Below are 12611 nucleotides of genomic sequence, written 5' to 3'. Positions count from 1 at the left end.
CAAGTGACAGACAGTGAACTTGTCGGCGATGAGATTGCACTTCAGATGTCTTTGTTTAGCATATTAATCAATCCATAATACAATGTCAGTAAATTAGATTGAGAACCTCTGGTTGTTCAGTGAAAACTGTGCTGTTGGTGTTACAGAGAAACATTTCCATCATGATGCTGGGTGTGGGGAAATTGGAAGAGATATTGATAACTGTTATTACACTATCATCATTCAACGAGTAGAGGTGAAGATTAATGACTACCAGGGAGAAAATGCAGGCTACAATCTAATGAGGATGCTGTGAAGGCTACATGGGAGTGCATCATAAGTTGGAGCCCAGGGGTTTTGAATTTTGTATTTGAATTTTCAAGTCTCCCTCGGTGAGGTAGAGGCTGGAATGTAAACATTTGGCCAGTGTCTTCATTAAGTCGCGCCTCCTGTCTGTGTTTGCTGGCAGCCATCCCTTCATTGAGTTCTCTGGGACAAGAATGTGCTAACTGTTTGTTTGTTTGTTTGTTTGTTCGTTCGTTCATTCACTGGATGTAGATCTCACACACTAGGTTAGCATTTATTGCCCAAGAAGCAGTTAAGAGTCAACCACGTTTTTGTGGATCTTGAGTCACATATGATTCAGACCAGGTAAGGTTGGCAGATTTCCTTCCCTAAAGAATATTGGTGAACTGGATGGTTTTTTTTTAAAAAACCAATTGACAGTGGTTTCATGGGCCAGCTATTTATTCCAGGTTTTCATTGAAATTCACATTTCACAATCTGCCATAGTGGGATTTGAACCCAGGTTCCCAGAGCATTAAAATAAAACAGAGAACTACAGATGCTGAAACTCTGAAACAAAAACAGAAATACCAGGAGAAAGAGATAACACCGTGTGGAGCTGGAGGAACACAGCAGGCCAGGCAGCATCAGAGGAGCAGGAAAGCTGAAGTTTCGGGTCAGGACCCTTCTTCAGAAATGGAGGAGAGAAACCTTTTGTTTTTGTTCTCAGAACATTACCTGGTGTTATAGGCTACTGGCCAGTGACCTGCCTGCTACACCACTGCCATCCCCAAATGAGGCAAAGGAGGTTAGTGAGGGGAAGGAAGTGAAGATCCAGTTGTGAGATTTGATCAGTGTGTAGCTGTTCCTTACTGTTCCGATCTCATTGACTACAAATTTAAAAGTGATTGCTGTGGTCAGTAACCTTGCTGAGGTTGATCTGATGGAAAATTGATCTTTGCACAATTCTGAGCGGTATTTTGTTTTAAAATCCATAACTTGTGTGTGAATCAGTCCACAGGCGGACATTTTCAGCACTGGATTTCAAACTGAGAACTTCACCATCTAACGGAACCTCCTCATGGGCAAAATTGCTGCTGCATCTCAGTTATTGCGAGACCTGTAATTAGGCAGCTGTCTTAGCTTGTTGGGTTTGTAGGTTACATGCTGGAGGATGTGTGTAAGCATTGTGCAGAGTTTCAGAACATCATTGCGTGGCGTGTTTTGTGGACCTGATGCACTTGCCTTCTCAGTGGCATGATAAATAGCGCTCCTGCCTCAGAGCCAGAAGGTTGTGGGTTCAAGTCCTGCTCTAGAGATGATGGTCTTGAGGGAGTGCTGTAGTGTTAACTTTGGGATGCGGCATAAAACTGATACTTAGTCTGACTCCTAGGGTAGATATAGAATATCCCATGGTACTATTTTAAAGAAAAGCAGGGGGAGTTTCACATGTTTGCCCTGACCAGTGTTAATCCCTCACTTAGCATCATGGGAACAGATTGTAGGTCATTTTTGAAGTGCAGCTGCTGGGACCTTACTGTGTGCTAATTGTCTCCGTGTTCCCAACATTACAACACAGCCGCACTTCATCAGTTCCTCATGGGTTGTAACGTGTTTTGGGCTAGGTCTGAGGTCGTGAAAGGTGCTATGCCAATGCAAATCTTACTTTTATCCTACCCTCCAGAAGCTCAGCGTCGGGGCTAAAGCTAACAGGAATTGGCGACATGGTTAGATTCAGTTCTCTTGGTGGGATGGCACCTAGTTTAGGTTTGAGTGGATTTTAGCAGGAAGGGGTGACTCTGGAGGCCAGGAAGTTCCACCTTTTCGAGGTCCTGGGATGGAGAGTATTAATTAGACAGTTGGACACAGCAGTCGTCCTAAACATGTGCTTGAATCAGTAATAACAGGATCATACTCCTGCAGGTTGGTTTTGGTCAATCTCAGCCTGAGGTGACTTGCCTTCTTTTTGTACAATGACTGGTAGAACTAACCCTCAGAAGAGCATTGAGCCTCTCCGACCCAAACCTTTCTCCTGGCCTTTACCTGATTCAGTTTTGTGTTATAGACCCATCTTTGTGTTTGGCATTGAGTTTGAGGTTTCCACTTGGTCACATTCCAATGAGCAGAAAGGGCAGGAATTCTTTCCCAGTCCGGCCTAGGTTTGGATCTGGGATCACGGGATCGGTCTGATTTGGGATGAATGTGGTTGTCGAAGTTGTGCGTGCTCTGTTGATTTGACAAAGTGAATGGAAGACAGTTCCTCCTGGACGATTGAGTGATCAGCAAGCGGGTGATAGAGGGAGGCAGAAACTGTGGAATTAGCTGTTAGTAGGTTAACAGCACCAGAGAGAGAGAGAGTGTTTGCAGCCAATATGGGAGATGGAGAGAGAACACCGTGTGGAGCTGGAGGAACACAGCAGGCCAGGCAGCATCAGAGGAGCAGGAATGCTGCCGTTTCAGGTCGGGACCCTTCTTCAAAATTTCTGAAGCCTGGCCTGCTGTGTTCTTCCAGCTCCACACTCTGTTATCTCTGACTCCAGCATCAGCAGTTCTTGCTATCTCTGGGAGATGGAGAGAATGTGATCAGGAGGGGCAGGGAAGAGTTGTAGCAGGAGGGAGAGTGGACAGTCAAGCCTGTCTAATGTCTGCCACTGTAAAACAAATAATGGAGTCAGGCAGATGTGTGTGAGGGGTGGGGGGAGGCACTGTGGTTGCATCTCCTGTGTTTCACTTGTTAACCCCAAATCTTTTCTGCCCATTATGTGGAAATTCATACTGAGGCCAAGACTTTTACCCCTTTCAACATTCTAAAGGGTCACCCAACTTACTGGTCCAACAGAGAAACAGCTTTTCATTTCATTCATTTGTGAGATGTGGGTGTCACTGGTCCAGTCAGTATTTGATGTCCAACCATAGTTGTCCAGAGGGCAGTTCAGAGCCAAAAACGTTCCTGTGGATCTGGAATCTCATGTAGGCCAGACAGGTAAGGACGACGGATTTCCTTCCCTTAAGGAATTCAGTGAACCAGATGGGTTTTGCAACAATCATCAGTGGTTATGCAGTGGTCTTTAGGCCAGCTTTAATTCCAGATTTTTATTGAGTTAAAATTTTGAACCCATGTCTCCAGAACATTTAAGCTGGGGTTCTGGATTCCTAATCCAGTGTCATTATCACTGTGCACTGCCTCTCCTTGGTCTATGAAGGAGTTAAGGTGGAAATGACTAGGTTGAAGATTGATGAAGTGAGAAGATTGGACGTGACAGAGATAGGGAGCTGTGTAGTTATCTACCAGAGCTCAGTCTGCAAGCATTGTTTATCAAGAGCAGGCTCAGGCTGACTGTTGCTATGGAGATAGCACAGAAGGAGGTTTAGATGGAGACATGTAGATTGCTCATCTCATTCTGCTTCCTGCTCACAAATTGATAATTCAACATATTCCCTCTCCAGTTCAGATTGCTCCTCCTTGCCTGTTCTTTCCAGGAGCACTTTTAAATTTGTTATATTATTTTCAGTCTCACCAGATCTTATTTCAAGGCTGCAGTTGATCTGTAGCGATCAATCCCAAATAGCTGGTAGACAAAGTATTGACTAGGCTATAGCCCAGTTAACAGTGCAGACTATAAATCTTATGCTCCCAGCCAAGAAAGGGTTTCTATACTTACGTGCTCAGACACACTGACTCTGCTTTCGTCTGCTACATACTAAACAAGGGGTGCAATTTTAACTCGACGATGGATTAAAGCAAGCGATTAAAAACCAGTTAGGTAAACTGTTTCCACTGGTTGGGGATTCAAGAACTCGGGGGCATGACCGGAGAGTTAGTGCCAGACCATTCAGGAGAGAATTGTACGCACAGAGTGGTGGAGGTTTGGAACTCTCTTCACAAACGGCAGTGGATGCAGGATCAAATCAGTTTTAGTTCAGGAAAGGCATTCGGGGATATGGGCCAAAGGCAGCTATATAGAGTTAGGCCACAGATCAGCCATGATCTCATTGGAACAGGCTCGAGGGTCGGAATGGCCTACTCGTGATCCTGTATAAATGGGCTATTTAGGTTCAGCTGACCCCCTCCCCCCAACCCATCTTCTACCTATTTACCTTGAGGGAAGTCAGAGGGGTTGTTTCTCTGGCAACTGACCCAGTATTGTGTCTAGGCCCGAAACGTCAGCTTTCCTGCTCCTCTGATGCTGCTTGGCCTGCTGTGTTCATCCAGCTCTACACCTTGTTATCCCATCTCACTCTGTTGGCCAAGGTTAAAGTTGACTTCGAAAAGAAACTGAAACGTGATTTTCTAAATGTCCAGTGGGAGCTCGGGAGTTTCCTCTCTTACCCAGCATTTTCAAACATGGCATCCTGCACGGTGTACCCTGTGCCTCTATTGGTAGTTGTCACTCTTGAAATGCCCTTGTCTACATCTCACAAAAAAGGAAGACTTACATTTATACAGTGCCTTTCGCATCCTCAAGACACCCCGAAATGGTTCCCAACCAGTTTTGGTGTGTAGGTGGGAGATGCCAATCTGCACACAGCAAGCTCACACAAACAGCAGGGGGATTATGATCTGGCGTTTTGGCCCCCACCATCTAAAAGGACGAGGACCGCAGATACATGGGAACACCACTATCTGCAAGTTCCCCTCCAAGCCGCTCACCATCCTGCTTTGGAAATACAATCACAGTTCCATCGGTGTTGCTGAGTCAAATTCTTGGAACTCCCTCTCTAACAGCATTGTAGGTGTTCCTAGACCAAATTTGTAATGGTTCAAGAAGGCAGCTCACTACCACCCCCTTCTTAGCAGGCCTTCTTCCCTAAAGGCCATTAGTGAACCAGATAGACATTTATAACAATGGCTACATATAGTCAGGTTGTAATTCCAGATTTCTATTGAACTCAAATCTGCCATGATAAGGTTGAGTCCATGTCTCCAGGGTAGTCTGGGTTCTGGAGTACCAGCCTGGGCTCTGGGCTGTGGGTTCTGGAGTACGTTGCTTGCCCAAAAACTGCTGTAAGCACCTAGTCAAAGATCAGGAGAGAAAACTGAAACAGCCTAAACAGCAGATTCTGCCATGTGTAAACACATTAAGGGGCATGTGCACTGAATCATATGGTTATGTCACATGATAGTGTTAGATTCTGAGGGGGCTTGACAGGGTAGATGCTGAACAGCTGTCTCTCTCCTCGGAGGATGGTTTCCGAGCAAAGGTTGCCCACTTAAGATGGAGTTGCAGAGTATCCTGTCTCAGAGGGTTGGGAATCTTTGGAATTTTCTACCTGGGCAGCTGCAGAGGTTCTATTCAAAGCCGAGGTAGATAGATTTATGAACTATTATGGAATCAGGGGTTTGGGCAATAGGTGGGAAAGTGACACTGAAGCCAAGACCAGATCAGATTTGATCTAATTGAATGGTGGGCGTAGCCTTGGGGAAAGGGTAGGAAAAATGATCTCTTATTTCTTAGTTTTATTTCTTCATAAATCATTGAAACTTTAATAAGGAGGAATAGTTCTTTACAAGTTGCTTCAGACCTTCAGGTATTGCTTCAACAGCCGTGTCTCTTCTTCCCACAGTGTTGCCATGTCAACTGTTTTGGGCTTCCAGAGAATCAGTCTCTCCAGTTGTTTGGTTAGTGTGATGCCACAGTGATGTATGTGGAATGAGGCTGGGAAGAAGTCCTGATTCATGTTTACCATATTGAGTAATGTTCCATTCTCCATTGTAGGAAAAAGGGCGCAGCGGCACCCATCAAGAAAGATTGGAGTAATTTGGGGCTGTTTTTCAGAAGACTGAGGGATGCCTGGAAGGAAGTCCTCAAGATTATGAAAGGGGTTTTAGGTTAGGCTTAGAGGCTATGTTTGTAATTGCATACGAGACCAGAACTAAGTGACATAAATGTAGGCAGTCACTAATAAATCCAATTCAAGAGGATTTGTCTTCACCCAGTGAGTGTTGGGAAGTAGAAATTCGTGACCACAGGAAGTGGTCAAAGCAAATAATTTATGCAAGAGGAAGCTTGATAGATACTTGAGGGAGAAAGGAATGGCAGGATATGTTAAGAAATTCTTATAAGATATATATCCTCTGTTCACAACCATTAACTGTTCCAAAGTGCTTCACAGTTCACTATGTTCTGAAATGTAGTGACTGTTGACCGCACATTGAAATTCCAATGACCTTTGGGAAAGAAGCCCACTGTTCTTAACCAGTCTGGCCTGTGTGTGACTCCATTCCTGAACCAGTGGCGTTGACTTGTAACTGCCCCTGTGCAAAAATGGACATTTCGGCATATGCCTCGTCAGCGCTGCCAACATCCCACATTAATTTTTAAGATGAAATGTGGCTCCGAAATCTGCAGGACTGATGGATTAAAACCTCCAGAAATTGGGGGTAAGAGGGTGATCAATCTTGCAGGGTTCACGTGGAGTATCCAGGTATTAAAGATTCTACTGGATACTGCTGCTGCTGTAAACCCAAGGGAGAAAACCCACAACTAAAAACAAAACCGCATTTATCTTTTACATCTTCAGTCCTTTTTGTTGTTCACAGAAGGGGACAAAGCTGGTTTGCCTGGGTGAGGTGAAAGGTGAAGCCTTCAGGAATTGACACAACTAGAGTTGGCAGCGCTTTAGTTGATGGCGTGGCACAGGGCTGACTTTTTAATGGAAGGTGGAGGCGCTGAAATGTTTGTGGTGTTGACGCGGCTGTCAATGTTGCCCCATTTACTAATTTGCCGCCTCACCTGCCGTGCTCTCTCTCTCTTTCTTCCCCTACCTCTTTCTGTCTGTCTCTCTCTCTCTGTCTGTCTCTCTCTGTCGCTCGCTTTCTCTCTCTCTCTCGCTTTCTCTCTCTCTCTCGCTTTCTCTCTCTCTCTCTCGCTTTCTCTCTCTCTCTCGCTTTCTTTCTCTCTCTCTCTCTCGCGCTTTCTCTCTCTCTCTCGCGCTCTCTCTCTCTGGCTTGCTCTCGCTCGCTCGCTGGCGCTCTCTCTCTCGTGCGCTCTCTCTCGCGCGCTCTCTTGTGCTCTGTCTCTCGCTCGCGCGCTCTGTCCCGCTCTCTTGCTGTCTTGCTCTCTGTCCTCTTTCTCTCACCCAGCTGCTGTGGAAGCCTGTGTATTGCACGGACTCAAGCGAAGGGCGGCTGGCTTCCTCCGGAGTAACAAAATAGCCGCCTTGTTCATGAAGGTGGCAAAGACCTTTCCTTTGGCCGAGGAGCTGTGCAGGAAGGTGCAAGAGCTGGAACAGCTGATTGAGAGCAGGTAACACACTCTGCAGAGGGCACATCAGGGAAGCTTGGGCAAGCTGAGGCCAAGAGCCCTGAAATATTGTCTTGGGTCTGTTGGAAACTTTTTTAATAGCTTTACATGTAAATGCGTGGCACAACAGAGGCAGTAACTTAAAGGATCTGCTGCCATGTACCTGAAGGGAACTTGTGTTGTCCTGTGGCAGGTCCAATTGGAACAATAGTCACAAGCTCTTTTTAAATCCACTAGGAAAGAGAGGCCTTCAAGATTCTTAAAGGGCAGGATGTAAAGTGCATAAGGTCAAGAGCAGAATTATTAAAGGTGGACCTGAATAAATCCAATAGGGATTTCAGGAGAAACCAGTTCATATCTCGAGCAGAATAAGGATCTCCTCCTGTTCTGCAGCACTCTTTCAACCTTTTGCAAAATGGTCTGAGTTTCACTAAGCCACTTTCAAACATTTTGAGGTACAACGAAGCATTATGTTATCTGGTACAAATCCTCACCGGTAAAATTGTATCTTCGAAAACATGTTCTCAGAAGTTTTGAAAATTTAAGCACTTGTACTTCCAGCTTAAGACTAAACTGGGGGTTTAAAAAGACACAGTAGATTTAGAAATTGTTATAACGTTCAAGGCTACAGATCTTGTGCTGCAAGCTGGAACTAGTGTAGATTTAGTCTATTTTAGTCAGTACAGACTTGATGGGCCAAAGGGCCTCTTCTGTACTGTATGATTCTGTGATCAATCTTACACCCAGAGAATGATGAGAATGTGAAACTTGTCACCACACACAGTTACGAGCACACATTGACACGTTTAAAGGGAGCTAAGTGAGGTGGGGGGAGGGGGAAGAATAAAAAGATATACAGAGAGTGAGATGAAGTGTAACTGGGGATGATCAGATGGAGCATAAAGTCTGGTTTTATTCCTGTGCTATACTTTCAATGGACTGGATTTTAAGGGGTGCTCTTGAGTTCTCGCTCCCCATCGTTGCTGCTGATGGGTTCTCCCTCACAATCTGTGAAAGTATTTACGCTGGGACCATTCTGGCAAGGCTTCTGCCCTGTTTCAGGAGGAGGCATTTTTAATCGATCTGTCCAGGGATGTTATGACACGCAAGTGGGACTTGAGTTTGGGCCTCCTAGCGCAGGGGCGGGAACAGTGGCAAAGTGCGACAAGAGCCCCAGACTCCGAACGAGGCCCTGAGCTCCCCCTCAAGCCTGGAGATTGGTGTTGTGGGGGTAGGGGTGGTAGGGGGCAGTGCAGGTCAGGAGGGGGAGGGGTATAATGATGTGAGGCAAGGCCTCTGACGAGCCTAGGGAATCCATAAAAGAGTCTGCCCGTGTAGCTGAAGCACGGTGAGTGCTGACCCTTGACACGGGGTAAGATATCGTCCAGTGATGAGACCTCAAAGTGGTCCTTAATTAAGAGCTTCAATAGGTCTAAGGTCAGGCAGGCTGCCTCGGGCGTTCTCCATGCGCACACTCAGCCCACTCCCCATCCCCAAGTAAAATGACAGACAGATCAGTGTGAGAGGGTAGGTGGTGGACAAACCACGTTACTCCGCCAATCCTACCCACTGGTGAGGAGATGTTTAAAACCCAGCCTAATATTGAGTGCTGGAAATGAACAACACTCTGTCAACCTCTACTTCTATAAGACGCCGAATTCCCTCTGGATTCCTGTGTAGAATGTGTAAGGGGGACACATTCCCAGGGACCAACATGGCCGCCTCAGACTGAATAGTTTGGTGACCGTTTGGTCTGCAATTATTGAAAGCTGCTGTTTGTGCACAGCACAGAGTTCAGAAAATCCGGTTGAGAAGGGAAGTTGACCTAAAAGATATGAATTATAGAACAAGGCATTCGGGAAAGACTGTAGAAATGTGCAACGCAGATGAGTCCAGTTGAGATTGTAGCAGTAGCTGCTGTAACCCCTAATCTCTGGAATTCCCTCCCCGTATTTCTCCACCTCACTGTCTCTCTTACAAGATGCTCTTTAAAACTTATCACTTTGGTCACCTGAGATCATCCTTGCAATTTAGTGTCACACTTTTTACTCTGCAAATTCCTCGGGCGTGATAAAGGTGCGACAGAAAGAACTTGCTGTGAGTTTGAAGTCGACCCATTGGGCTGTTCACTATTGGAGACTCCCTCCTGATAACGTGCTGCTTGTATCCACAGGAGGAGCCAAGGGGCAGCGCCCCAAGAGCATGTTCGCAAATCTCAGAAGGTGCCTCACCTGTCTGCTCGGGCTGTCAAACATCTATGGATCCGCACTGCCCTCTTCGAGAAAGTTCTGGACAAAATTGTGCAGCACCTAGTGGAGAACAGTAGGTTGGTACTGAGCTGTTACAGCTGTGCCTTTGAAATAATAGACGCCTTTCTCTCTGCAGGGAACTGAATTGAATTCTGGGCAGTGCTATTCCTAATTGGTGACATAGTGGTGACACCTTATGTAAAGAATGGTTTTACTTGACTTTTCCCACATTCGAGTTATTTGCTGGGTTATGAGAGGGGCTGTGGAGATGAACATTCCTCCTTTCTTTCTCCTTTCTTCTATAGAGTCGTACAGTACAGAAGCAGACCCTTCAGTCTAACTCATCCGCGCCAACCAGGCATCCCAATCTGACCTAGTTCCATTTGCCAGCATTTGGCCCATACCCGTCTAAACCCTTCCAATTCATATACCCATCCAGATACCTTTTAAATTTTTTAATTGTACCATTCTCCACCACTACTTCTGGCAGCTTATTCCAAACACACACCACCCTCTTGAGTGAAAAACGTACCCCTCAGACCCTTTTAAAATCTTTCCCCTCTCACCTTAAACCTATGTCCCCTAGTTGTGGACTCCCCCACTCTAAGAAAAAGACCTTGGCTATTCAGCCTATCCATGCCCGTTATGATTTTAACAACCTCTATAAGGTCACCCCTCAACCTTTGATGCTCCAGGGGAAAAAAGCCCCACCCTATTCAGCCTCTTGCTATAACTCAAACCCAGCAACATCCTTGCAAATCTTTTCTGCACCTTCTCGAGTTTAAAAACATCCTTCCTATAGAAGGTTGACCAGGATTGTATGGCAGTACTCACCAATGTCCTGTAAAGCCACAAGTTGACATCCCAAATCCTGTATTCTGACCAATAAAAGCAAATGTGCCAAATACCTTCTTCACCACCCTGTCTATCTGCAACTCCACTTTCAAGGAATTATACACCTGGACCCCAGGTCTCTTTGTTCAACAATGCTCCCCAGGACCTTTCTCTTAAGTAATAAGTCTTGCTCTGGTTTGCCTTCCCAGAATGCAGCACCTCACATTTATCTAAATTAAACTCCACTTGCCAACCCTCGGTCTATCTGAATAAGGTCCCATTGTACTCAGAGATAATCTTCTTCACTGTCCACTACACCACTAATTTTGGTGTCATCTGCAAACTTACTAACCATGCTTCCTGTATTCACATCTAAATCATTTGTATAAATGTCAGAAAGCAGTGGACCCAGCACCGATCCTTGTGGCATACTACTGGTCACAGGCCTCCAGTCTGAAAAGCAACCTTCCACCACCCTCCTCTGTCTCCTGCTTTCAAACCAATTTTGTATCCAGTTGGCTAGCTCCAAATGGATCACAGGTGATCTAACCTTACTAACCAGTCTGTCATGCAGAACCTTGTTGACTGCTTTGCTGAAGTCCATATAGATAACGTCAACTGCTCTGCCTTCATCAATCCTCTTTGTCACCTCTTCAAAAAAATTAAGCAAGTCAGTGAGACACCATTTCCCATGCGCAAAGCCAATACTGACTATCCTTAATTCGTCCTTGCCTCTCCAAGTGCAAGTAAATTTTATCCCTCAGAACCCCCTCCAACAACTTACCCACCATTGACGTCAGGTTCACCGGTCTATATTTCCCTAGCTTTTCCTTACAGCCTTCCTTTAAATAAAGGCACCGCATTAGCCAACCTCCAGTCTTCCAGTAGCTCACCTGTAGCTATCAACGATGCAAATATCTCAGCAAGGAGCCCAGCAATCTCGTCCCCAGCTTCCCACAAAATTCTGGAAAACACCTGATCAGGTCCCATGGATTTATCGACCTCTGTGCATTTTAAGACCTCCAGCACCACCTCGTCTGTATGAACACTTTTCAGGACATCACTATTTATTTCCCAAGTTCCTGAGCTTTCATGTCCTTTTCCAGTGTAAATGTTGATGCAAAATATTCGTTTAGTATCTCACTCATCTCCTGTGGTTCCACACATGGATGGCCACATTGATCTTTAAGGGAGCCTATTCTCTCCCTATTTACTGCTTTGCCTTTAATATATTTATAACTGCCTCTGGTCCCAAGGTAGCTCCCATACATCAATCCTGAGCCTTAAACCTTTGGAGAGCATCTGCTCCCAGCCTGAATGACTGATGTGTGTGCCACATGACAAAGTGACTGGGACGCACTGCGTATTCACACCATGCTGATGTTACAAATACCCTCTGCTGTGCTGATGAATTCAGCTGGCTCCCTGAGATGTACAACATTGGCTTCTGTTGGTATAGCTGCACAATGTGGTCATCAATGCCCTGTGGATGGTGGCCTATTGCATCGTACGTTCCTTTATTGGAAGCAATAATCTCAGATCAGGAGTAGGTCATAACCCCAATGTGATTATTGGGGGTAGACTGGAGAATTGCTCCTTTTTCTGTCAGTGTTGATAGCTAGTGATTTCCTTAAACTATCCCTAAGAAGATGCACCAGGGGCATCTGGGTTGATTCTTATCTTGGAGTTCCTCAAAGGTGCAGTTGGATGTTCTCAATGTCTTTGCTTCTTTTTGTAGTTCCTCCTCAAGCTCTTGGGGGAGAGGGGTTAGCATCCCCTGTGTCTGGGTCAGGGAGGTCCTAGTTCAATTCCCTCCTCAAGATTTGATGGCTGTGGAAGGTGTGTCATAACCAGGCCAAACAGGTTGATTATCAATCTGTGCATCCATCCTTCCAATACACCCATGGTATTGCAAGAAGAACAGGAGTATTTCCTGCTCAGCCAGAGCTATATAGGAGCTGCAGTGCAACAGCCTCCCCACGTCAAAAGTCTCCACGAGCAGGTTCTCGGCTTGAGCAAG

At 45.7% G+C, this 12611-nt stretch overlaps 1 protein-coding gene across 1 annotated transcript in view; it reads left to right on the top strand.

Annotated features, from left to right (window-relative positions):
- The window catches only part of sgsm1a (small G protein signaling modulator 1a), a 110111-nt gene that overhangs the window by 45813 nt on the left and 51687 nt on the right, over positions 1-12611 (top strand). The window contains 2 exon segments of the mRNA XM_048611492.1: positions 7349-7511; positions 9682-9834. Coding sequence (XP_048467449.1) covers positions 7349-7511; positions 9682-9834 — 316 coding nt within the window.

This window comes from Rhincodon typus, chromosome 24 (assembly GCF_021869965.1).
Source record: "Rhincodon typus isolate 14 chromosome 24, sRhiTyp1.1, whole genome shotgun sequence".
Classification (NCBI taxonomy): Eukaryota; Metazoa; Chordata; class Chondrichthyes; order Orectolobiformes; family Rhincodontidae; genus Rhincodon; species Rhincodon typus.
This window is presented reverse-complemented; position numbering and strand designations above follow the sequence as displayed.